At 38.6% G+C, this 27851-nt stretch overlaps 1 protein-coding gene across 1 annotated transcript; it reads left to right on the top strand.

The window, feature by feature from the left end:
• Positions 1-36: 36 nt before the first annotated feature.
• On the top strand, positions 37-27734 carry abca3b (ATP-binding cassette, sub-family A (ABC1), member 3b). Its single transcript, XM_030141038.1, has 31 exons — positions 37-314; positions 1536-1634; positions 3499-3757; positions 6819-6946; positions 8357-8522; positions 9501-9760; positions 9859-9975; positions 10570-10690; positions 12187-12360; positions 12471-12652; positions 14795-14941; positions 15131-15260; positions 15336-15490; positions 15861-16016; positions 16102-16312; positions 16480-16630; positions 17116-17214; positions 18224-18422; positions 18637-18940; positions 19692-19965; positions 20858-21062; positions 21355-21574; positions 21660-21818; positions 22221-22393; positions 22659-22793; positions 23474-23668; positions 23756-23943; positions 24029-24199; positions 24284-24480; positions 25100-25173; positions 25505-27734. Exons 2-31 carry the CDS (start codon positions 1581-1583, stop codon positions 25634-25636), a joined length of 5136 nt encoding a protein of 1711 aa, XP_029996898.1. The 5' UTR covers positions 37-314; positions 1536-1580; the 3' UTR covers positions 25637-27734.
• Positions 27735-27851: the final 117 nt, after the last annotated feature.

Here is a 27851-nt window from a genome sequence, read left to right as displayed (position 1 = left end):
GGATCACGTGACGTGTTTTGTTGACGGTTGTCGCTGCATTTCGCACGATGCATTCACGGACTTATCCCTCAGCTGCTGCAATGTCATCGCCTCGCTACCATGCAGCAAAGTAAAGAGGGTACAACTGGACAGGACTGGAGACGTTCTAAACTTCACACATGCTAGCTAAGCCTCGGTAGTGTCGGCGAAGGAAGCCCCGCAGCGATGGTTTTGGTGTCGGCCTGAGACAAAATAAAAGGAGGAATTGTTTTTACCTCGACAGGAAGAAGGACTACAGCTCGTGGAGTTCATATGTTGAAACCTGCTTTTCTGAGGTAATTTTATATTCATTTGATGGTAAATACGACTGAGTCACCTTTGTGGATATATTTGACAATTACTAGCTTGTAACATGAAGTCATCTTGGTGAGTCAGCGCATTATATTTCGGAAATACTTGGCTTTGTCCCTCTGCTCCATCCTTAGCATTCATCAGAATCCAGAGGGATTGACGAACAGGTTGACTGTCCAATCACGAAGGGTCTTCGGCCTGTTTGGCCCAATCAGATTAAAGAAAACCCAGGTTTAGGTAACAAGGAAAATATTCGCGTCTGAAAGGACGAATAGCTTGTTTATTGGTTTATTTATCAGTATTTAAGCCCACATAGGTAATGAAAGGCACTCCAAATCTATACAACGTGAACTTGTTAATTTAGCTACATCTATGTTAACTGTCCCTGTCTGATGTATAGTGAAATGGATGTGGCACTAATGAAAAATTCACAATCCCACCATGATCAGTTTTATTTTAATTACTGAAAAATGCAAGTCCAAATATATAGAATAGAATTAGAATAGAATTGCCTTTATTGTCATTTGACAGTACAAAGTAAATCAAACGAAATTGAGTATATTTGTCCTCTGTCCACTGTTACTTTAGGCTTTCTTATTGATCACCCTCTGTGCCATGATGGCCATAATTATATGACATTAAAATATTAAAATGTCTAAACTTACTCACCTTTTATGTTCATTAGCAGTAAATGTCTAATAACATGTGTGTTTGTGTGTGTGTGTGTGTGTGTGTGTGTGTGTGTGTGTGTTCATGGCCAGCCTTATTTTTAAGCTTAACATCAGGAAACATATCTCAACTGGCTTGTCCAACTGGCTCACCAGGCCGCTTTTATCTTGCCCGTTGACCTTTGGTTTTATTATTTTATTATGATTATTTGTTATTTTTACTCAACTCATTTGTAAGATTATATGTGTTTGACACCCATTGCCATGTTTATGCTTTTAGACTCCAAATAACTTCACTTACAGCACATTTAAAACGAGCTATAAATGACATATGAACACTCTAATACTAGTTATTTCCTAATTTCACTTCTCTCTTCTTGTCTTGAGTTATTAGCAAATAGAAACTGATATCTGAAAGTTTTTCACCCGGGTCTGGTCACTGACACATACTCAAAGAAACCACTGTAAACATTTAAAAGGATACGTTGTATATTTATCTCACTTAGACTAACAATGTCACTCTTGTTCTGTTTCCAGCCACCACAGAAGGCTGACTGGACTGTGTCCCGTGTATTCCTAAAAATGGCTATCATCAGACAATTTAGATTACTGGTGTGGAAAAACTATCTTCAGCAGGTGAGTGAAGTGGAGGTGAACATGAAAACAACCTCTATGTGTCCCTATTAGGTCATGTCACTGAATGCAGCTGTGAACTGTCAGAGGAACTTGTGTTTAATAAGAGGAGTCCTGTGTGACAGTATTTGTTAAGTTATAGACTTATTTTACATCATAAATTGTCACCTGACTAACAGTTTGTGTTCTGCAAATTATGCTTTCATCTTTATGCATTTATGATGTTAGACAGCTACTTAGAAATGGGTCTTTCCCAGTAATCAACAGTTTACTTTCAACATGTTGCATCTCGAGTTCTGGCTGGCTCAACATGTAGACAACAGTCACATGTTTTTCTTCGTCATATAAGAGTCCGTATGGGAAATGAGGTCTTGTTCATTAGTTAAATATGTTCCTTAAATCTTGTTAAGTCACAAGCCTTGATCATGAGACAGGAATTAACCTAGTTTATAAAATTACATTTGGTATAGTACAACTCTATATTTGTAACTATAAAAGTAGTTGTAATATACCTGATCTTAGCTAAATATTTTAAATACTTCCAGTGACTGCAACAGCAGTTTACTTGAGAGTTACATTTTAGTTCCTGGTAGTTTTGTAGAGCAAATTTGACCCTGTTATATCATCAGATGCAGGGTCTGGCTTGTATTTACAGATGATAGGAAAGAATTTCAACTGTAAACAGTACTTGATTTCTGCTGGCACACAATGTTGGCACATTTCTGTCTGCATGCATAGATTTCTCTAATATCAGTTGGTGGTTACACAATGCTGCAGCTATTCAGGAATAACATAGGGTATCTACTGCATATTGTATGTGTATTGTATGTATGTATGTATGTGGAGTGAGTTTGTTGCTTCATCAGTTGTCATCATGGTGGTCAAAAAACAGTACGGACTTCAACACTTAATGTTAGTGACTCGCTCTGTATTACCAGTTGTGTTATAGTAACACATTTTATCTTTTTTATACAGGCCTGCAAAAACTGTATTTGCAAAAACTTTGTACTTCTGGATATTTTCAGAAGTGTTTATATTCTTATCTGTGACTGGCTACATTAAAAACAACATGGGTTCATCCCTTCTAGTCATGTTACAGTGTATCTTGATAGCTAAGAATTTATTTCAGGAAACAGATTGCTCATAAATATTATCCCTGGGTATGTTCATTTGATATACTGAATGTATCTGAGGTCATCTTTTTGTTGTGCATTGCCGTTTCTGGTGAGATTGATCATTTTTCTTCCTTTGTGTCAGAGTCCACTTGGAGTATGTCTACTCCTGACACATTAATCGCACTATATTCACTGTTGGTCTCCCTCACACTGAGACTGTAACACATGCATTTACACACATATTTCATATTAAATACTCACAGAAGGGCAAAGTGATAATCTCTTTCGCTTATTCAGAGCAGAAAGGCGAAGATCTCCCATTGGCAACCATTTGAAATTGACTCTGTAATGTCCTAAAACTGTCCAAGTCACTTTGCACTCCAATCACTCAACGCAGACGAAGCTGTCACATTAATTATGCCTTTTTTAACTGTCTGTGAAATCAGCACGTTTGAAGTCTGAATGGTGTGAAAAGCACAGACAGGTGCCCAGACCTCATCTCAACTAAAAAAATGTTTAAAGCAGATTGAATTTTTCATAACTGGGCTGCTTTTGCCTTTCATTTGGCATTCCCCACTGTGGCTGAAATATCAAGTTAACTGTAATAATGAATATTTTGACAAAGAAATTACAGCTGAATGTTCTTAATACTCTATTTGTGCCTCATATTCATGGACGATTTTCAGTTTTTTTTCAATTCTTTCACCCCTGAGAAGCAGGAGACGGTAATTTTTTTTACTCTTACTCCGCAGAAACGTCAAATTGTGGTGACTCTGATAGAGATACTCTTGCCGCTGCTATTTTCTGGAATCCTCATCGCACTGCGTCAGAGGGTTCAATTTAAGGACTACCCAAATGCCACAGTCTACGAGAGTTTTGAAGTCAGAGAGCTGCCCATCAGACCTCCCCCGTGTTACTTAAATATCTTACAGTTGGCCTATGTGCCTGGCAATTCCAGTGTGGTGCGTCAAGTGGCAGAGGATGTGCGAGGCAGCCTGAAACTCACCTCAGGTAGGTAGTGGTTGGATGGGAAATGGTGAGAAGACTGTTAAAAGATGTTCAATGCAAACATTTTGCAGCATATGATTTGCCAATGAAATTACATCGTACACACTTCCTGCCGTTTAACTCAATCAGAAAGGTTGAGAACATTGTGTAGATAGATGAAAGAGATGAGTATTGTCTGAATACAACTGTAATAATAATGATAATAATAATAATAATAATAATAATAATAATAATAATAATAATAATAATAATAAAAATAAAAACACTAATAGCATGGATTTTAATGATAGTTATCATTATTTTATCAGAATTATCACTTGTTTCATTTTCCCACCTGTTTTTACCTCCTTTGATGACATTTGTTTCATGAAAGACAGTCCTTAAACCAATCTTAATCAGTGTAATATCATTTTGATGTAAATGTTCAGAAAATATGGTATGTTGGTTATGAAAAATGGGTCCTGTTAATTTGCAAGAAACCTTGGGGAGACAGAATTGGTCATCGTGTTCCACTCTCCCATTGGAATGAATTGAACTGGATCTGTTACTAGTGTGTAACAGGAAGTCACCAGTTTCCAGTCTTGTTCTTAAGACTCTTTGTGTCAGTATAATAATGCTAGCTTGTTGTGAAAGCCCCAGATATTTGCAGATATGTGTAGAGTAGGGAATAAAATAGACTGATGCTGTAATGCCATTTGGTGGTCAACATCTGACGCAACCAGGTGATGCAGGTAGTAGTATTGAGCTGTGACTTTACTACGGTAAACTCAGTCTTATCATAGGCAGTGGAGGAATGTAACTAAGTACTCAAACACGGTACTCTAGTGTAAATTTGAGGCACATAACTCTATACTGTACTTTTAACTCTGTGACATTTGTCTAACAGCTTTAGGTCCACGTTCCATCCACTCCCTGTCCAGTGAAAATCAAACCTCATCAAATGTGGGGATTTTAAATGTTTCTGATAAACTGGAGCAGTTGTTCCTGTATGAGAAACGTAGTTCTTACACAACTGTTGAGCTACAAACATGAAGATTTTACCAAATGTGATGGATTGCTGATTTAATTCGCAAACAGTGCATGCAGTAGCACAAATGAGCTCAACCATGAACATCTACAGCAGTAAAATCCAAAACATCATGTATAACAGTAAAACACTTACAAGGACCATGTTATTGCACAATGACAACTTCTACATTTCGGAATTTAAGTGAATTTTGGTGATAATATAGTTACTTTTATTTATGTCGGGGCTTGAACACAGATCTTTTACAGATTGTGTAGTATTTTCAAAGTGTAGAATTAGTATTTTATTTTAGCAAATGCATACATGTGCCACCACTGAACATCCATAACAAGGAAGGAAATAAAAAGTGACAGCACACCAAGCATTATATTTTATAGTATAACTACACCAGATACTACACAGATGCTAATTCCTTTCATTGCAAACTTTAACCCCCAGTTTACTTTGGTTACAGAGGTTATTACCAGTGGAACAAGTGAAACAACCTGGTGAAATACCTAGGATTTTCACCCATTTGTAGATGGCGTTAAGTCAGGGCTGACCTGGGAATACTGGTTTCTCTAGAAACAACCGTCAGGAAACCAAACAAGCCACACCCTACTCTTTTATCATCCTGTATCACCTGGGAATTTAGATGGAGATAGGACACTGACAGACTGTGAGACCTCTCCCTCAGGCATACAGCCCTTTATTCCTTTTACAACTCACACTTTCACTGTATAAACAGCCACTCAGAGTGCGTACAGGGAGTGAGACTGGCATGGTGGGTATTTTTATATTTATGTTTCAAGGTTAAAAGTCAGGAAGGTGGACTAAAAACTGACTGTAGGTGATGTAGCAGCAGGGAGACAGATCCGAGAGAACCTGCAGGTCGCCCTGTATACAGCAGTGAGAGATCCCAGCTGAGCTATTAATGAATTATTTAGCTGGTCTCAGCGTTCAGTGGGAAAGGTGGTGCGGTTTCACACACAGATGATGCCACCAAAATGTGACCTCGATGTTCCGCTTAAAGTGTTGTTGAATAGACTACATCCACTAAACAGCCCTGTGATTCTAATGTCGTAAATGGCAGTGCTGCCGCATTTGAGGTGTTCAACAGTATCACATGAAATGTTGAAATAGCATGCAAATTGTGAAATGGCATTTCCTGTATCATGAAAGTCACCAAGATGCAGTTGCTTTTGAAAAGGTTCCAGTTTCTCTATTATGTTGTAGATCAGTGGTGACATTCTGTCTGCAGTATATTCTTATTACACCATTACCAGGAAGAATTATTTAACATAGTATTTCAGTTCTTTGTACTTCTTTATTTATAACCAGTTACTTCTGAATGTAAGAAGCTTTAAGCAGAAATGATGTAATAATAAAACGGCTTTCTGTAATAATAATTTGTACAATTACTCAGAGAGTAAACTTATACTTAAATTCAGGATGTCTTATAACTTAAAACAAAGAATGTCTTAGAACAACAGGGACATGAAAAGAGTTGGTTTATTTGACAGCTGTTTGTCCTTGGTTCGTTCCCGTTTCCATGTAAGTGTTTATTTTATTTCAGTGACCCAGATTTAACCCAGGGGCCAGTGTGTGTAGTATTATTGTTCTTTGCAAAACTTCAGAATACCTCCATGTGTTCTTGATAAGAGAAATGAACAAATGTTGTTGAGAAATCAAACTGCAGAAAAGAAAGGAACTCATGTGAACAGATAAAAACCTGTTTCTATCTTTGATTGTTTGGTGTTTACTGAGTTTCCATTTGGGGCTTCAGTTAGTTTTTTTTTTTCTATCCATGTATGATCTACCATCATCCTAAGTTTTTAATAAGTGCTGACCTTCTTTCTTTGTCTTTGCACCTGTTGTATTGACAATATTAGCCAGAGAATTGCCTTTGCTGACAACGTCCTGACCATCTTGCTGCATGGCTTGCACAAGGTCATGCAGTGAGACAGGCTTGAAAGAAAAAAAAAAGAGAAGATCTACGTGAGTTGAATGTAACACCACAACTTATGACATGTGTTTGTGTGTGTGACTCTGTTCCAGTGCGTGGCTTTGAGACAGAGGAGCAGTTTGAGGACTTTGTGAGGAATGACCCTATGTCAAGCAGACTGCTGGCTGCAGTGGTTTTTGAACATCCCTTGTTACATGATGATGAACCTCTGCCCTTACAGGTAGGACTCACACACTGTCCAAGGTAGTGGTCTGATTATTGCACTAGAGCAGTGTTTTTCAACCTTGGGGTTGCGACCCCACATAGGGTCACGACCCCACGTGCTTGGAATTCAAATGGGGTCACCTGAAATTTCTAGTAATTGATTAAAAAAAATTACAAATAAAAATATATTTTTTTAATGAATGTATGTATGTATGTTACTGTGACGCACTGTGGTACTGTTTATCTTTCAAATATTCATTGTGGCCGGTTCAAGATGCTGCAGTTCTTTCATAATTGATCGTTTGAGTTATTGTTTGTTCAGTATTAATTTGCAGCCATGTAAATACAAGCTCGACTGATTGAACAAATTGATTTTAGCAAAAAAAAATGTCTCTGTTTTGAATTTCTGGGGTCATAAGCCAAAAAAGGCTGGGAACCACAGCACTAGAGAATAGCCTAATAAAACTGCATTGTTTCAGATTTTAGCCACAGTAAGGTAAACCATCATGTAAAATTGATTTTGTTTGTGTGTTTTTATTTAATAAATCTGATATGAAACTGTGGAGTAAAGCTAATTTCAGCATCCAGGTCCTTCTGTCTTGTACACACATCGACAGTGGGACATTAGCAGAAGGACTGAACACTTTGCATTTACTATATACATTCTTGTGACACTGGTTCAGTCACTTTTTCTGCTTCCTGAAACTCATGTTTTTTTTTGTTTGCTTTTTTTTGTAAGTGCTCTTATATAATAGAAGTAATATTACAGAAGTAATTGGAAAACCTTCTTGTATAAAATACTGTAAAACAACCTTATATTACAGTCACGTTTATTCTAAAGCTATTACATGTTTGGCAGCTTTACAATGAGACATGTTGACGCATATTCTGAAACACAAGTGTGACATTTCCTCCTGTATAGCAGGAAAAACCTGAAAAAGAACACAATGAATTCACAGGTTTGTACCGAGTGATCTGTCAAAAGAAAAACTTAATCCAGGTAGGAGAAAAGTCCGAGGAAAAGAAAGACCTAGAAATGGATGTACTTTCCAAAAATGTACTTCCATATTTCAGACTGACTCATTGTTTCACATTTCATTTTTATTTTCATGTTGTTGTTTTTTAAAACCTCTGTTTCTCGTGCATCGTTTGCTGATTTATCTACTTTTCTGTATCTATTTCTTTCATCCTCTTTTTTCTCTTTTTCTACCTTCATCTAGCTTGTCTCGGTCCTGTATTTGAACTGTTATTTACCCCCTGTGTTAGGCTTATAATTATGAAACATGGTCCAGTGACTGACAGAGTGACAGGTACGGGCTCTGACTGAGATCCAACATGTGTGAAATTCACACCACTTCACACATCCTGGCCTTGTTAAGATGTGCCAATTGAGTGCTATTTTTGTATTTCTTGTCCTCATTTACAGGTGAGCTACCACCTGCGCTTCACTTTCACCCCACGGTGCGCCCCACCGAAGGAGAGGTCAGAGCTCAACCCGAACAGCGACCTGGACTGGCACACGCTCAGCCTGTTTCCACTCTTCCAGATGCCGGGGCCAAGGGAGCAGTATGATAAGGAAGGGGGCACACCTGGTGAGAAATCCTTTTTTCTTTTTTCTTTCTCATCTCCCTGGTTTTAAAGTTACTAACATCTTCTTAAAAGAGACTCATTAAATAGTCCCACATACATAACATCTATACTAATGACTGACTACAGGCTACTGAGACTGATTCATCTTTTGTTAGATCTGTTTGAACCACAGCAGCATTGCATTATGGGATATTATTACTGGTAACATGTCCAGAGCTTGCACATTGTATTATTAAATTGGAGACAATGTACAAGTCACATACTATTGTTTTGATTCTATGGATGTGGACATACTAAAAAAATGTTGTCTACTGTTTTAGCTTACCATAGCTTACAATACCATGCTAGCCAAAAATCAGAGGAAAATACCCCAGAAATTCAGAGACCTCCCCTTTGCTTACGTTCCCATAGTAACAAGCCGCGCATGCTCTGTGCAGAAAGTGCGTTTTGGCACCATGAGCTTACATTTGCACTCATTTATGTGCATTTGGTATCAGTCACTGTTCAGGAGTCCAAGTGTCCATAACTCTATGTTCACTTTGGTTTTTATGGTCATTTATTTTGAGATGTTGATGAATTAGGGATTGGAGCAGCCACTGCTCTGTGAGTGAGCTCAGACATTTGTTCATAATGGAGTTCCAAAGCTCAGAGTAACCATAATAGGAAGCAGAGACACACTCCAGAAAAATTAAGTCAGCATAATAGAACTGAGAAGCTTTTAGAGTCACATGAATATGGATTTCCAACATCCACCTGCATAATAACTCTTGATTGCAGCTCCTCTTTTGTCCTCAAAACCTCATAGCCAGTCATTACCAGACTATGCTAATGCTAAATTTAGAGGGAGGTTAGAAAGGTCTTTGCTGTGGTGCATAGGTCATCTGAATGTGCCATGAATCGGTTCTTGGGCACAGTCTGATCCTGATATAAAGGTGGTATTATTATAGTCTTTTATTACCAATTCCTCTTTCTCTTCTCAGGTTATTTCAGAGAGGGCTTCCTGGCAGTGCAGCATGCAGTGGACCGAGCCATCATGCGTTCCTACAACCGAACTGCTGCTGCCTCTTTGTTGCAAAAGACCAGAGTGGTCCTGTCACGATTTCCATACCCTGCCTTTATATATGACGTTTTCATCCTGGCCATTCAGAACCAACTGCCCTTACTACTGGTGCTCAGCTTCACATACACATCCCTCAACATAGTACGAGCAGTAGTGCAGGAAAAGGAGAGGAAACTCAAGGTATGGCATTCTGTCTCTGTATGGGCTGATATTGTATGCATGGTTATTCTTCGTCTGGAAAATAGCAATAAACACTGCCTATTTTGTGTGCTTCTCAGGAGTATATGAGGATGATGGGGCTCAGCAACTGGCTCCACTGGAGTGCCTGGTTCCTCATGTTCTTCCTTTTCCTCTCCATTTCTGTCTGTTTAGTCACATTGCTTCTCTGTATTCAGGTAAGTTATCTCTATCATTGTAATAATTAATATAACAAGTGGTGACAGACACAACTAACCCCACCCCTCACACGTATTGTAGCTTATTTTGGCATGGATCCAGCTGATGTCATTGTGTGCATGCATGTGCTGATGTCAACATATTAATTGCCTCTATATATGTGCCAAGTTTGAAGTGAATTGAAACAAAATTGATGTTTTTATAGACATTTGAAATTTCGCCCATTATAAGTAAATAGGAAAACAAAAAGATTTAAAAAATTTGAACTTTGATCTACTTTGCCCAAAATGTAATTACATCTATTCTGGGTCACAAGCAATCTATAAACGCAATTTGGTATGAATTCAGCCAATATTTTTGCTGCGACAGTGTTAACAAACAAACAAAGAAACAAAGAAACAAACTGAACCAAAAACAATACCCCTTGCCTCCCCTTCATGGTGCAGTGTAATAACAGTAAAAGTTAAGTGAAATAATAAGTAATACTAAATTCATATTTGTGACAAGGTTGGTTTTGACTTGTGTGTAGGGTATATGCTCCAGAAAATCAATAAAACACCAGAAAAATCTCATGGTTTTTTTTTTTTTTTTAGGTGAGCCCTAATGGAGCCGTGCTCACTTACAGTGACCCCACCCTGGTCTTTGTTTACCTGCTCCTTTTCACTGTGGCCACCATCAACTTCAGCTTCATGATCAGTGCCTTCTTCTCACGAGGTGTGTAGTTGTGTGTATGCCTTTATTTGTATTTATGACTCTAGTTGCACAGTCGGTTTACATTTTCACATACTCTTTAACCATCCCTACATGAGTATACCTGCTCCGTTTTCAGAGAACTATGCATTTTGTTTTACAGTGCAGTTAAATATATTTAGGTCAAAGAAGGCTCTGTTGTTTGCTTCAGGCCTTGTTTAAAGCATTAGAATAATCATAAACAGGCACTTCCTCTATAAAAGACTGATAAAGGAGTACACTGACAAAGTTTATGTGTTGTCGTTAATCACGTCACTGTCTTTATGGATCAACTATGACAGTGTAAGTATTTATTGTAATTTCTGACAAGTGTGTTCAGGCCTTAAGTGTTATTGGAGGTATTTCCTGGTTGAGAGAAGTATTTTGTTCAGTTTAAAGTTTAAAAAGTTGTCAGTTTTCTTTCTTTTTAGGCATCTGAAATTATTACACCTAGTTTAAAAATAAAAGCTATTTGTGTCCAGTATGATTTGTCCAGTTTTTTTCTCTCTCTACCTTTGCACTCTCACCCATCAACCACTTCTCAGTTCAGCCAGCATGCATCACATTCCACCGTTTCCACCACGGTAGCTCAGACTGCACCTGATTGTCACCTGCATTGCTTTTGCAAAACATTCAGCTGCAGATTATCACACCAGTGTTTCTGCAATGCATTGTTTTTGTTCAGCATAACTGGTTGGGATTCTTTAAATAAACAATGATAGAGTTGAAGAGATAGGAAACTAAAAGCCTCCATGGAGTAGTTCTGTTCCTACTTCAGTCCAACATATTGTCCTTCTGTCCTGCAAGTAATCTAGAGTGCTTTGTCCCTGTCCTGACCTGTTTTTGTCCTTTATTTTAACATAATAAGGAGTATCTTTGGTGCCAATTATAAATATTTCTCACCATCCTATCCCTCCCTGTCTTTGGTAGTTTCTGAGCAAAGCTGTGTTTTCTTTTTCCTGGCTATTTTCGTGCGAATGGCCATCTTGCTCCCCTCCCCCCAGTGATTTTAAACATAGGTAATGACACTTGATCAGTGCATTATAACTTCAAAATGCCACATCATCTGTCACAGGTGTTCCTTTGAGAGTTCATCTCATGCTGTTCACAAGTGAAAGCCCTGCTGGAGGACTCAATTTTCCCCTCTCTTTCTGTCACATCTCTAAGTTTTCACCCTTTTAAGTTTAATCTGAACTGCATTCACAGAGTTATTCTGTCAGTCCAGGAAGCGGTTGTTACAGGAAAAAGTTTTGTATAGTAATTTATCTGTCAGTTTTTGCCTGCATCTGTGCATGCATTTGTGTGTATGTGTGAGCTTTTGCAGAGGTACAGCTTTCCTCCTCTGTTACTGTGGGTAGAAGTCAGGCAGGCAGTACATGTTCACAGCTTCTTCCATTCTAGATGTTGTTTATGGGTACTCGACCCTTGTTCTTTTGCTTCCTCACATCCTCTTATTTTTTTCTTTTTATGTCTCACTACAGCTAATGTGGCAGCAGCAGCAGGTGGTTTCATCTATTTCCTCAGCTATCTGCCTTATTTGTTCCTGTGGCCACGCTATGATTTACTGAGCCATTCCCAGAAGGTATCAGCATGCCTTATCTCCAATGTGGCCATGGCCATGGGAGCTCAACTTATAGGAATGTTTGAAGGCAAAGGTGAGAACAGAGATTATGACTAAATAACATTTTGGTAGTTTAATTTATTTTGCCCATTTCCATGATCTCTTATGAACTAAAAAAATAATAATTTTTCTCCTCACATTCAGGCACGGGGATCCAATGGTCAAACTTGTTTAATGCTGTGACTGTGGACGATGACTTCTCCATGGCTCAGGTCTTGGGCTTGTTGCTGTTTGACGCCATACTCTATGGGCTTGTGGCCTGGTACATGGAGGCAGTTTTTCCCGGAGAATATGGTGTGCCTCTACCATCTTATTTCTTTGTTCTGGTATGTTTGAAAGCCAAGCAAGTTGCACATGCAAAAACACACATACACATTGCCCCGCTTGTTAGGTTTAACCAGATTCAAATGAGATGAAAATTAAGACAAATGGATTAACAATCTCTTATTTATTGTCTATTATTGAATGTATGTTTATTTTTCCTAATTTAACAAAACCTAATAACATCTTTGAGGTAACAGACATACAGAGAGTTTATAGAATAGGGCTATCTATTATGTTGTCATTTAGATTATGTGTTTGAACTGTAAATAACAACAGACACCAGATAACAAAAATGTATATTTGATTGTACAGCACTACTGTGGCTGCTGGTCGTACGTTAGAGTTCACAGCCCGTCTTGGTCACAGAGAGGGATTTGCACTCTAAGCAACTAATAATCCCCATCTGGAAATACTTTGGATTTTGGTCAGTAGATGGCAAAAGTGTAGAACCATGAGATAAAGCTGTATGTAGGCCACACTTGAACAAACTATTGATTCTGAGGGACTTTAAACTGCAGACCCTCAGATAAAATTAGAGTGTAAGTGTATTCTTTATATCGTTCAGATTTTGCTGCAACACAGAAACATGTCTTTGTTGACAGCAGTCTACTGCAGATAATACACTGCATTATATAGGCCTAGATATACAAACTATAGAATAATCACAGCTTGGCTCATTTGAGGCCTCTGTTCAATCCTGATCTTTAGGTATATGTCTTTTTAAAATGTGTAAATAAGCAGATCTATACTAATATTTATGAATTTTGTTGTATTGGTGTGCTATCTTGTGGACAAAATGTGCAAAAATGCATATTTGTATAGTTAAATCTCTCTCGCTCTCGCTTTTTAAGAGAGATAATTGAATGTTATTTTTGGCCAATTTGCAATCTATTTGTGACACTTAATTAGCTTATTAGTAACAATTCCATTAATTTGCTTTGCCTGTATATGAATTTTCATATCTAATCATGTACTAGATTATTTTTTCAGCATCATAGATGTATACTTTTGCACCTTTTCATCTGTAAATTATGAGGAAAAACCAACATTTTGAACTGTTTATTATTCAAATTTGAGTTGAAGTTTAAATCCATTTTAAGATTTGACAAAACCCTATTTTATATGGTAAATACTAAACATATTTAACAAAAGCAGTTTCATAGATGGCCAATCCATTTGAAGTAATACCTAAAACTGTGCCAAAATTATTCATTGACAAATGTTATAGGTTTTGTAAGTAAATTTACATATTTTAGAGATTGAAGTAAGGGCATTTTGTTTTAAAGGGGACAGACTCACTCACTGACCTAGAATACTAATAATGTAGTTTTACATGCGCAACAAAGAGGACATAACCCCTCACTGGTTTCCGTCTTTCCAAAGAAGGAAACATTTCTTTCTGTCAATTGTCTTGGAAGGCGTAACCAAACTGAAAGTACCATTTCTAGGAATTGAACTGGGTCTAATTTTGCTTGGCAAGGCTTTGATTCTATAATTTACAGTTAAAAATGTGTAAACAGTTTCAGCACATACAACAGCATCTCTCTCCCCTGTACTAAATAAAATAATCGGTGAAAGTGGCTCTGATGTGATGAAAGTGAGTGAGAATGAAAATGTGAGGTCAATACGTATCAGCCTGAGGAAATGTTTGAGTTCAACTACAATAACAGGAAGTGTGTGAGTCTGTCCAACCAACACAAATAATGTTTATCTTTGTAAGGGCTATGGATAATCACAAAATTGCGTGCCTTTACATACACACACAAAAATAAACTCCTGCTAACCTATTTCCTAGTAGTTACAATTTTCAGTAGACTGCCAGTAGGGTGTGGATTAGATGTTGACGCACTTCACCCAAATGTCCATTGTATATTTGGGTGGGAGATGCTGTTTCTGCAGCTCAGAAGGTGGAGGGTTGACTCTTGATTCTTAGGAAGTACGCCAGAGGGAGGTTCGCTCAGGAAACAATCCCAGCTAATCTAGATTCTATATGGACAATGTTAGATAATCAACATTTCTCCTGGCCAACTTTTACTTCTTGGTTGTTGTACAAGTTCCTCTATGTTCTGCATCCTTCATTCACTATTAAAAGTCTGAGCTTTTTTTTGCCCCATTTAACCTTATATATCTGTTTACATCTGCAGCCTTCATACTGGTGCAGCAGCCCTCGGATGGCTTTGGTGAATGAGAAGGAGGAGGAGGAAGATGCAGAAAAGGCTCTAAAAGGGGAATTTATAGAGGAGGAGCCAGCTGGACTTGTCTCTGGGATAAAGATTAAACACTTGGCAAAGGTAGGCAATAAAACACACACTGAGTCTCCAAAGGTCAACATGGCCCTTTGTGTAAAAGAGTACAGATGGGGATAGTTTTCATAATGCACATACTTGATTAAAATACTAATGCAGAAGCAACTGAGTAGACTCTCCTTGCAATATTTGTCTCAGTTAATCTTATTTGTTTTTGGTTTGTTTGCCTTGCAGGAATTCAAAGTGGGCAATAAAACCCGTAAAGCTGTGCGGGATCTTACACTTAACATGTTTGAAGGACAGATCACGGTGCTGCTCGGACACAACGGTGCTGGGAAGACCACAACACTGTCCATGCTGACAGGTGACCAGCATACACACGCATACATGCTAACACCTGAAGGGTATTATGTAACTAACCTTACTACTCATTTTCCAGGGTTGTTTCCCCCCACAAGTGGCAGAGCATACATCAATGGTTACGATATCTGTCAGGACATGGCTCTGATCAGACGCAGCCTGGGTCTCTGTCCACAGCACGATGTTCTTTTTGATAATCTGACCGTCAGAGAGCATCTGCTCTTCTATGCACAGGTACTTTTACAACTATGCAGCCCTCAACGTCGCACAGCAAACCCCTGTAATCATACTTTATCATGAGCTGAGTCTTCCTACTGTCATGCTCTCATTAATTTTACACTATTTGACTGCACTGATGAAAGAATTTAACAATTAAATCATCATGAAAACATTGAATGGTGTTCATATGTCGACTTACGTATCAACGTTCTCAACATGCTCATCTTTAAAATATTCCTCATTCTAGTACAAGACATGCACGCACTTGTGTCACTTTACAGTTGAACTGACTCTACATTGAAAAATAATGTGAAATAGGCACTGGCTCTTTGGATGATATGGCTTATTTTATTGTACTATTTTTTTTTATGCTAATTTCATCTAGCTGAAAGGCTATTCCAAAGACAAAATTCCAGATGAGGTGGACCGGATAATTCGTATTCTGAACCTTGAGGACAAGCAGCGGGCTCGCTCCAAGACCCTGTCTGGTGGCATGAAGAGAAAACTGTCCATTGGCATCGCTCTCATTGGAGACTCTAAGGTTAGGAAGGTTGAAAATTACTCACATTATGATTCAGTCTATTTTCTCGTTCTTCCTCTATTTAACTAACTCTACGTCCCCTCAGGTGGTGATGTTAGACGAGCCCACATCAGGTATGGACCCCTCAGCCCGACGTGCCACCTGGGATCTTCTACAAGGGGAAAAGCGTGGTCGCACCATCCTGCTCACCACCCACTTCATGGACGAAGCTGATTTACTCGGTGATCGAATCGCTATCATGGCAGGGGGAGAGCTGCAGTGCTGTGGGTCACCCCTTTTCCTTAAGAACAAATATGGTGAGTGGATATAATCTAAAAATGAAAACTACCTCTGATTTGCGGAAAATGTTCTGTAGACACATTTAAAAAGGGGAATCTTTTCTAGAAGCTTTGCTGTTGTGTATTTTTCATTGCACATGCATTAGTGCTTCTTGTGCTCAGTGTCTCTTTCTATTGTTCCCCAGGTGCTGGCTACCACATGGTAATAGTAAAAGATGCTCTTTGTAACGTATCTGAGATCTCCCGCCTTGTCCATATGTACGTTCCCAATGCCACCCTGGAGAGCAGCGCTGGAGCTGAACTCTCTTACATTTTACCCAAAGAAAGCACCAGCAGGTGAGTCATTCATGTCTGTGCACACATTCACACAGCTGAGATTATAAAGAGGGCTTGTAGCAGTAGCGATTGTGCAGAATTCACAACAGCTGAATGGGGTATTTAAATGATTGACATCTCTTTGACGACCAGTCTGAAAGGGGGAAATGGAAAGGAAAATTGTTTCTTCATTCTGTCTTTACAACGTTCTTCCTTTGTAACATCTCTCCTGGGGCTGTTTGTTTGTTTGGTGTTCTTTTATATCCTAAAGATCACTGTTTATCCAACAAATTTGATCCCACTGTAGCATTTACTGCCATTCAGTGATTTTTATTTAAGAACAAACTCAATCTACAAAACATTATTCAACTCTACTAGGTGATGTAGAAGGAATATTTGTCAGTTTTACTTCTATCAGGGGCTCATATAGTAATGCTGAGTTACTGCATTCTTCCCACACAGAGTTTCAGGGTAATGCATTTCTTGATGGATTTTTATCCCTAAAGGTTTGAGTTGCTGTTTGCTGAGCTGGAGATGAACAGAGAAGAGTTGGGTATTGCCAGCTATGGAGCATCTGTAACCACAATGGAAGAGGTTTTCTTAAGGTAGGAAAAATAAGACATGAACAAAGGCATTTAATTTTCCACATGAGGGGGTTCAGGATTACTGCTGCTGCAAGGCACATTTTCAATTAAGCTGCACTTTCAAGATAGGAACAATAGAAATCTTAATAATGTACAAAGGAACAGATTTTAACATAATGGAACTCATTTTGCAAAACTCATGTAATTATAACATGCTTTAGAATTAGAATACGTGGGAGCTTAAACTGTAAACTGCACCAAGGGTCAAAAAAAAAAAAAAAAAAAGAGAACACTTTGATTTACATACAATACAAGCAGATGTTATGGTAGATATGTATTTTTCTCTCTTGATTGCACATATTGGTCATAGCTGCCTGCTGCTTACTGAGAGCTGCTCTCAGCTTCCCTGTGGACTTGCATTTATTTGTATCTGTGGCAACGGGCAGGAGTGCGCTTCCACAACAGACGAGTGTGTGACGTTGTAATTGGAGCTAGAAAGAATGTCTGCCTAACAGGCCTCATTATTTACAAGTCATACTGAGAGACTATCAGTGTGCTCTTGCCTTATACAGTATTTTTACAACCAAAAAACGGCTGTCTGTTAGAACATTTGGTGCTCTAGTTCCCTTCTGGCACTATTTTTGCAGCCAAGTCAAACAGAATTACACTCAGCAGTAATCTTGACCTCATTGTAATCATTATCGCTGAATGTATCACTTTCTTTTTTTTGAGATTTTAAATGGGTGATTACCAAAAGCCTACATCAAATACTTGCAGTTCTATCATCGTAAGCTTTGAAGTTTAGAAATACTTCATTCAAATGCAGGCGTAAGAGGTGTAGATAGATGTAATTAAGGTCAGAAAGTGCTAATAACTGAATGTCATAATCTGTCATAATCCTGACACAATAATTAGACTAACTTTTATTAAAATTCACTTTGGATTCATCCCATAATATTAGAAATACATGATTCTCACAAGAACTTTTCTTAAAATAACTGAATTTTATTATATTAAAATGTGTCTTCAGAGTTGGCAAGTTGGTGGATTCTAGTTTGGACATCCAGGCCATCCAGCTGCCTGCTCTGCAGTATCAACACGAGAGACGCTCCCATGACTGGACTACAGATGATGCCAGTAGCATCAGTGGTATGACCGATGTCACTGACTTTACAGACAGTGGTACACTCATCTCAGAAGACTGCTCCAACATCAAGCTGAACACTGGGGTGAGATAAGATACAGGGGCAGAGAAATGTAACCTTATGTGGAGTTTCTATATTTATTTATTGATTGATTGATTGATGTATTTATTTCAAATATGAATGTCAAAAAAGAAGAAAAATCAATAAACAAAACATTTAAGCATAAGACATTAAAACAGCTCTATAACTTAATGGAGAGTAGATATCGCTAAAATGTCAACCTCTTCTTGTCCACTAGATAAGACTACACTTGCAACAGTTCTATGCCATGTTCCTGAAGAGGGCGCTGTACAGCTGGAGGAACTGGAAGGTGATGGTGGCTCAGTTCCTGGTCCCTTTGGTTTTTACTGCTGTGGCCTTGTTCGTGGCACGCACCCTTCCCAGTCACCAGGACGCTCCTCAGCTGAGGCTGGCACTCAGCCGCTACGGTCCCACCAGGGTCCCCATGGCCCTGCCTGATGAGGGGCCCTTGGCCTCTGCTCTGGCAAAAACATACAGCTCCCAGCTCCCGGCCCAGCTCGCACAGCTTGTCAACATCACTGGTAAGGTTAATGGAGAGGTAACGAAAGTATGGTTTTAAGGACAACTACATCAACACAAATGGATCTGTGTTTCTGCTACAGTGATGTGAATTGAGAGTTTTCAGCAGATTGGGCCTAATATTTCAGTAGATTGAAGTGGCTCTTAGCTTTTTGGTAGCTTTCAACATATTTATTATGCACAATACTAGCAAACCAACCTTTGTCTGGATTAGCTGACAATAGTGTTATTGCTACAAAACCATAAATAAAAAATGTGAAATTGTTGAAAACTTTGTCCAACTGAAAACATTTTAAAGGTTTAGCGTGTGACATGTTGGGGGATTTAGGGAGATCAACTTTTGAGCATGAAACAACATATGCAAAGTTATGTTTTATTGGTTTTTAATCACTTGAAAATAGTAATAGTTATGCTTCTTTGACTTTTGAATAAGACGTTCATATCTATAGATAGAGCAGTCACCTCCCTATATTATGAAGTCTTGTTTTACTAATAAATATAACACACCAGACCATTAAGATACATCACATCACGTACTAATGGAAGAGCTGTATTATTTCTTTAATCAAAAAGCACAGAATGGACCAGCCAAACATTGGCTCTACAGAGAATAGGCATCTAAAAACAAGCAGAGATCTACTTGCAGTCACTGTAGTAGTCCTGAAAAACCAATGACAGCAGAAATCCATTCTATACTTGACTGCTTCACTAGATATTTATTGCCTGTATGCTGCTTTTCTTCTGTTCTCGCAGACTTTACAGATTACATCCTGACGCAGGTGGAGGAAGAAGGTGGCAGCTTCAATGAGCGCTGCGTGGTAGGTGCTGCGTTCCGTGGCAGGAGCAAGCACTTCATGGAAGCAACAGCCTACTTCAACAACCAGGGTTACCACACACCTGCCACAGCCCTCATGATGGTGGATAACGCTTTGTTCAAGCTTCTGGCGGGCCCGAACGCCTCAATCCAAACAAGCAACTACCCAATGCCGCGTAACCTGTCTGAGACCGCCAAGAGCCATCTCACAGAGTAAGTGGAGGGAGAGCCTGAAGGCATTTATGGAGTGATTGCAGTAGTGAGTAAAGTGGATATTAAGAAGGAAAAAGCAATTTCGAGCATTATTTTACACAAACCAGATATTTGGCTCCTGATAATGATTTAAAGTATAAAGTTAAATTTAAAGTTTCAGCAGTGATTCTAGTGCAGGAAACTTCTCTTGGAACATATACCCTGATAAAATAATATTTTAACCCCAAAAAATATTTGTGAGGTAATACTTTGGGTGGTGGGGGGCGGGGGGGTTGCATTACTGAACATTTCACAGCTTTTTATTTTAACTCTGAGTTTTATAAAGCTATATCTATACAGTTTTTCACTGTGGTTCAATACGTTACCATGGAGTTATGGAGGAAATCATGTGACAGAAGGAGTGGGAACAAAGTTCAGCCCTAATACAGGTTACATTACTTCATTGTCACTAAGAAGTGACCTGAAAATGATGATTACTTTGTCACGTCAACCATGTAATTTGCTTTATCTTTGAGGATCTTTAGACCACAGATAAAACACAAAAGTAACAGTCTGATAGAGACTACAGGTTCCTGATCAGAGTTCTAACGCTAAAGTTTATGGGTATTTAAGATGGAAAAATGGATAAAATGATCATTGGTGAGGCCTTTTTGTTTATGAAATCTGTTCTGGGTTATTTATTGAGACCTGAAGATCAAAGTTTAAAAGGTGCTGAAGGAATGTGAAGGTGTGATTCTATAAGAAATCGGTCATGTTTTATGTAGCTGACACCGTCCTTGCTGTCCATTCATTTTTCCTTTGCACCATTAGTCATCTCCCCTTACCACTGATTCATTCCCACCTCCTTATCTCTATTCTTCCCTAATCTTCTACTCTTTTCTCTCCTCTACAGGGGTAAGACAGGCTTTGCCATCGCCATCAATCTAATGTACGGTATGGCCTCCCTGTCCAGCACCTTCGCCCTTCTGCTGGTAACAGAGTCATCTCTCAAGTCCAAACATGTACAGCAGGTCAGCGGTGTCTATCTGTCAAACTTCTGGTTTTCTGCTCTGCTGTGGGATCTGGTCAACTTCCTACTGCCGTGTCTCCTCATGTTGGTCAGTATTGCATCGAATGTGGGAATAGGGATTATTGTCTGTATTGACTCATTAGTCTGCTGTAGTTAGCGAAAGACTGGTGACTTGCTGGTGTAAATTTTTTGAATTGTTGTGTAGTGAGCAAAAAAAAAAAACTGCCAATGGGTAAGAGAGTTTCATTTGGGTAAATTAGCTAGAAAAATTAAATAAAAAATATTCTTGATAACATTAAAAAGAGCAATTTTCCAGATTATTTAATTTATTTGGCATTCAAGGCCAGAAAGAAAGTAAATGTCTTTATTTTTTTTCTCAGGTTGTATTCAAGGCCTTTGGAGTCAAAGCTTTTGTAGAGGAGAACCACCTGGTAGACGTATTGTTGTTGCTGCTGCTTTATGGCTGGGCTGTTATTCCACTCATGTACCTGCTCAGCTTCCTCTTCTCCACTGCTGCCTCGGCTTACACCCGCCTTACTATATTCAACATGATCTCAGGCACAGCTACCTTCCTAGCTGTCACCATCATGACCATTCCAGGTGAGTGTTTACACATTCCTGCATTTACCAGCGTTCAGTTGGTATTCATTCTTGTTAACTGTCCCCTTCCTTATTCTTTCTTCAGAGTTGAACCTGCAGGACCTGTCACACCTACTAGATAAGGTGTTTTTGATTTTCCCAAACTATTGCCTGGGCATGTCTTTCAGCCAGTTCTACCAGAACTACGAATTCATCTCATTTTGCACCTCCAGTGAAATAAGCAAGAGGATCTGCAATTTTTTAAGTAAGTTGTACTTAAATGGAGGCTCAGAAACTGTGCAGGTCTCTGCTTTACTTCTAGTGTGGTACATTATTTTAGTCAGAATTCACCATTTATATTATAACAAAGAGTCATAATGTGGTTAGAAATGACAGATGTTAGAATGATGATGGTTGCTTATTTTGATATTGAGAATAACAATTTTAATAATTTAATGCAGCGTCAACATCACTGACTTAAAATGTGTTCTTTGACTTTAACTACTATTTGAAGAATCAAACTGTACTTATAGTTACCACAGCTTTTTGTATAGATTTTAACTTTAAAATCCAGTTTTCAATTTCCAGAGTAAACACTTATTTAATCTCAAGGTGCATTCTTATACCTTCATTTCCTTGATCTAACATAATGCTTCTCTTATTCTAGACATCACATACCAACAAAATTACTTCTCGATGGCGGAGCCTGGTGTGGGACGCTTTCTTGTGGCCTTCTCGGTGCAGGGTGTAGTCTTTATTATCCTGCTGTTTGCTATTGAGCTGCAGTGTGTTCGCACTCTCCGGCGACTCATCTCCACCCTTGGAAGAAGACGTAAACAGGTAGATATTGCAAGAACTGTAAAGTGAGCAGTATAATATGAGCTGTCTTGTCTGTTTGATTGTCTTTCGTTTTTACTTTGATGTGTGAAATCAAGGTTTTCAATGTTTCTGAAGAAATTTCATAGGAACCACAACTGTATTACTATCTATACTTTTTATTGAATAGAAAAATCATTGTGCTTTTTTGAACAAATACAATTATGACAGATTACTTGTCCCTTTGCTTGGCTCATGGGCAAATGTTTCTTGTGCGTTTCTATTTCAGTTACCACTAATAGAGGATGCAGCTCTGCTCCCAGAGGACAGGGATGTGGCTGAAGAAAGGAAGAGGGTTCTGGAATGCCAGCCGATGGTAGAGTCCATGGTCGGCAGCCCACTCATATTGCAGGAGCTCAGCAAGGTATGAGCCAATGGGGAGTTTTTTATTTGAAATACTGAAGGTGTGTTGAGCTAGGAGCTTCTTGTTTGTTGATGTTAGCTGACTGCATTCTTAATTTAACAGTAGTGAGAGTTGCACTTTCTATAGGAGATGAGGAAAGACTAAAAGGAATTTGGGAATGAGAAGATTGTGAGTCAGGACACAGGCTGTTGTCATGATTAGGCAATTTAGATCATCAGGAAAGGTGTGAATTTTTAATGTACTATACAATCTGTTCATACATTGGAAATAAAAAGACTAAAGATGCAGGAGTGGACATCAGGGGGAAACATTGTATTTTGGGTAAAATTTTGCGGTGCTCTGAATCTGAACATCTATATTTATATCTGTCGATTTCATATTTAACACCTTACCTCACCTATGAGTGTACAAAACCTCCAGTAACAGGGTAATAAACAACCAAGACTTAAGTCCTGAAGTCTTGTTTCTTCTCTCACCACTTGAATTGCAATACTGAAGGATAATTGTGAATTGATGTGACACCAAACACAATTGCTCACTTAAGTTTTAACACATGTGCATTTTCTCATGTATGTTGCATATTGCATTTTGAAAAGAGTTTGAATATATGTGCCAGAAAAGGGATACTTCTGAGATATATGACAGTGTACAAAGCGTCGGGTCTTATCTCTCTTTCTCAGGTGTACAGTAGCGGGGAAAGTCTTCTGGCTGTTGACAGACTGTCTCTAGCTGTGGGGAAAGGAGAATGTTTCGGTCTGCTGGGCTTCAATGGAGCAGGCAAGACCACCACCTTCAAAATGCTGACAGGTGATGAAAGCGTTACCTCTGGGGATGCCTACATTGATGGATACAGCGTCCTGAGGGACATCAAGAAGGTCTGAGCAGAGGTGGTTGAAAGATGGAATATTATCAGTGATGAGTCTTGCAGAGGTTTGAAAATGAATGTTATCTGTGCCCTGCAGGTCCAGCAGCGCATTGGTTACTGTCCTCAGTTTGACGCCGTACTTGACCACATGACAGGAAGAGAAACTCTGAGTATGTATGCCAGGCTCAGAGGAATACCAGAGAGGTACGTAGCTGGCTGTGTGGAGAATGTCCTAAGGTCGCTGCTGCTGGAGCCTCATGCTGACAAACTAGTTCGTAGCTACAGGTACGTAGAGTGTAAGGAGAATGAAGACAATGTAAAATGTATGTTACTCTGAAAAGCAGTTATTAATGTCACCATAAATGTGTAGTGGTGGGAACAAGAGGAAGCTGAGTGCAGGCATGGCTCTGATTGGTGGACCTCCTGTCATCTTCCTGGATGAACCATCAACTGGGATGGATCCTGTGGCCAGAAGGTTGCTGTGGGATGCTGTCACACGCACACGAGAATCTGGAAAGGCCATCATCATCACATCTCACAGGTAAGCCCCGTTTACTCTACTCTACCTACCTCTCAAGCAATCAAGGTTTCTTAAAATACATCTCTTTGTTTATGTTTATAATAGTATGGAGGAGTGTGAGGCCTTGTGTACCAGGCTAGCAGTGATGGTCAATGGTCAATTCAAGTGCCTCGGGAGTCCCCAACATCTGAAGAGCAAGTTTGGCAGTGGCTACACCCTGCTGGCTAAAGTGCATATAGAGGCTGAGCTGGAGGACAGCGACCTGCTGCTATTTAAAGACTTTATCGAAAGCACCTTCCCAGGTCAGAGCAAACAAATGCAGGTCTCATAGTAGTCTTTGAAAGAGTAGATATACCTGCTTTTATGGTTATCATCAGTATTACAGACTACCAGTTGTCCTGTATTGTACCTATTTTACTTATTTAAAGTAATATCTCAGTACATTTGAATTGCTAGTTGATTAATTGTCTAATAAAGCTGGCACAAATTCAAATAGTATATAGTGTTTAAGAAAAATGCTACATTTTTTAGCACATGCCAGCAAATGAGCATGAAGAGACAGCTCCCAGTATATCATCCCACCTTTCATAGTCACTTTGTCCCAATGGCTTTGCTAACCAACATAATCAATAAATGATCAAAGAAGGCATTCCTATGTTGTAAAAAGATATGAACCAACAGAATAAGATATTATATTGTACATAGGGGGTCTTTACCAATAAATAATGCATTCAGATGTAACCCCTGCATTAGTATCTGTAATTTAATGACAGAAAATCAGGTCAGATGTGTTCTATCATGCAGTGGATAATGCTGTTTGTCACTAAAATGTCAAAATACCCGATAACATATTTTTCATGCATTTTTTTTTGGTATATGATATTAAAGACTTTAACTATTTTAATTTCCCTCCCACCACAGGAAGTCAACTGAAGGATGAACACCAGGGAATGGTGCACTATCACCTGACTGACAAAACACTGACCTGGGCCCAGGTACTGTCTCAAGTTTAGATAAAAAAAATAAAGAAAGAAAGAAAGAAAAAAAAGAAATGCAATCCTGTACTTTTGCTATGTTAGAGCTCCCTCTAAAGGACAAAATATGCATAGCGTCATACAGTATTTCTAACTCACCTGGACTAACAGTATCAGAGCCCCAACAAAGAGATTAGAAAGGAAGTGTTTTTTACTTTAATATGTTTGAGATGTCTTCATTTAAAGGGCAGATTTTGACAGAACCACAACCATAATAAGAAAAAGTTCCAGATTGCAGCTTTGACTGATGATTTTGGCACGTCATATTCTTCTTTTTCACTCCTATTCCCAGGTATTTGGTACTTTGGAGGCAGCCAAAGAAAAATACCGTATTGAAGACTACTGTGTGAGCCAGATATCACTGGAGCAGGTGTTCCTCAGTTTTGCCCAGTTTCAGCACTGCACAGAAAGCGCGAGGAAGTAGGTGGAGTCAAGGAATCCGTCCATTTTGACCGTCCATTTTCTACAGTGTGTGTGTGTGTGTGTGCGCATATGACCTGTATACAGGGACTCACCTCAGTTCCACAGCAGAGGTGAACACAGGCGAGACGAAAGTACCGTCTTACGTTGTTTTTTTTCTCTGACTCAGTTTTTACCAGTACACACACACACACTGGACCAGTCTCCAATCCAAACATCAGTTTCAACATTTCTACTACTGTATCACGTCGGTGTCTTTGTTGGGTTTTTCATGCCGCTGTTGTTTTTATGTGACAAAAAAAGGAGTTATGACCAATGGGCTTTGAGCAGTTAATTATACCAAGTAATGAATTGTGAGAACTGCACTTTTTTAGTATGATCAAAGACAATGGCATCTACTATTAGATCTACTACTATTCCTCTGAATTATGTGTGACAGGGTTTACTTGTGTGCATCATTATGTGTGAACTGCTTGTCATTTTGTTATTTATTTTATTACTTGATTGAGTTTTTGACAATTTGTGCTTTTTTTTTGTTTTGTTTTTTTAAATGATCTTCAATCATCACCAGAAAATGAACCACTCCTCTTGTTACATTAATGAAATCACTGCTCACCTTTGGGCCTTATTTAACTAATGAGGGTTCTTGTTTCTTTTTATTGCGCTGTACGAAATGCCTGATTATCCTTAAGAGCCTCTTGATGTTGTTGCCAGATGTATATAATGTCACATGTTCTTGGTTCTGAAACCACTTCAGACAAGACAAGACCATTTAATCATCTAAAGACTGGGTACATTAACGAATGCATGCAAAAGAAAAACTACAAAAGACAAACAAAAAAACAAGTGCATGATACCGGGAAAGTAGAAAGCAGCAAAAAAGCATCCATATTGAGGGTCAATCCTTGGAACATTTAGTCCTGTATTGTTAGTCCTCCTCCATTGCTGCCAACATGTTACATCAGTGTGTTACCATGTGGATATCTTGCCATTACAGTTTACATAGGAGCTGTTGTCGGGATATGTTTGACACTGAAGGCAGTTGTAATACAGCTGAGTACTGCATGTGGTTAGTTTGGACCTGGAACATTAAGATTGTAAAGACTTTGAGGCATTTTTTGTACAAAGATGTTTTTTTTCCAGCAGCTATGCACTTCATATGGTACATTTATATATGTATGTGTGTTTGTGTGTGTGAGAGAAAGAGTATGGCAGCACATTATTCCTTAATTCATCCAGAATATTCAGAAAACTTCTATGATGGTCCTTTAATGTAAAAACCAACAGATTGTTACTGCGCAGTGGATGTCATCTTTAATGTAGGAAATGTAATTCAAAAGAAAACATCCAAAAATGTTATAGATGCGAATACGTCCTCTGCATAGAAACTGATGCCTTGTTCTGATGAAGAGTGATCGGTGCAGTGTTTGTTCTTCTTCATTTGGATGTGCTTCTTTCAACCTCAGTTTTACATGTACTCGTCGTCGATAACACCATTAAAGCCTTGCTGGTTGAATGACGTCAGTTACATAACGATGAGGATCATCATCCATTCCCTGCTTGTCATCCATATCAGAGATCATTATTTTAATTGCTTAGTTATTCTCTTTTTCCAGTGCACAGATGACATTCCATCTCTCAAAAATCGCAGATGTGTGATGAATGTATTTACTGGCTCAGACGAAGGCAAAATGTTCATCATCAACTTTATTTACAGCTTGAAATGATTCCCAACACATCCTTTATTACATAAGAAAATATTGTGTCGCCATATATGTGTGAAAAAAGCAGACACTGACATTCCAAAAAGACACTTACATGTGGCTTATTGGTCTTCATAGATTTAATTTCCTTGTTTTGACTTTTGCACAATTTATGTGTCATTACATGTTTGACTTGAATCATCTGCAATGTTAGATACATAGTTTTAGGAAAAAGTGGAAAGGTTTGCGCTGCTTACACTGAAGGATATTAAAACAGTGTATCATATTTAAAAGGGAATTCATTGTATTGTGTACTGTACTGTACCATTGAACTGACCTTGTCAACTGTATATGTATCACTATTCTTTTTAAAATAAATCATGCTCTATGCAAATGGAAGCCAAAGTCGTGTCTGGTGTAATTTCCCCAAAACACTAAACTAATACTCGGTTTGTCTATATAACTTGCATTGTATAAACAAAAATACAGGGACAATTCTCACCTATAGCTAGAACT

The sequence above is a fragment of the Sphaeramia orbicularis genome, chromosome 8 (assembly GCF_902148855.1).
Source record: "Sphaeramia orbicularis chromosome 8, fSphaOr1.1, whole genome shotgun sequence".
Lineage (NCBI taxonomy): Eukaryota > Metazoa > Chordata > Actinopteri > Kurtiformes > Apogonidae > Sphaeramia > Sphaeramia orbicularis.
Note: the sequence above shows the minus strand (reverse complement) of the source record. Positions and strands in the feature narration are given on the sequence as shown.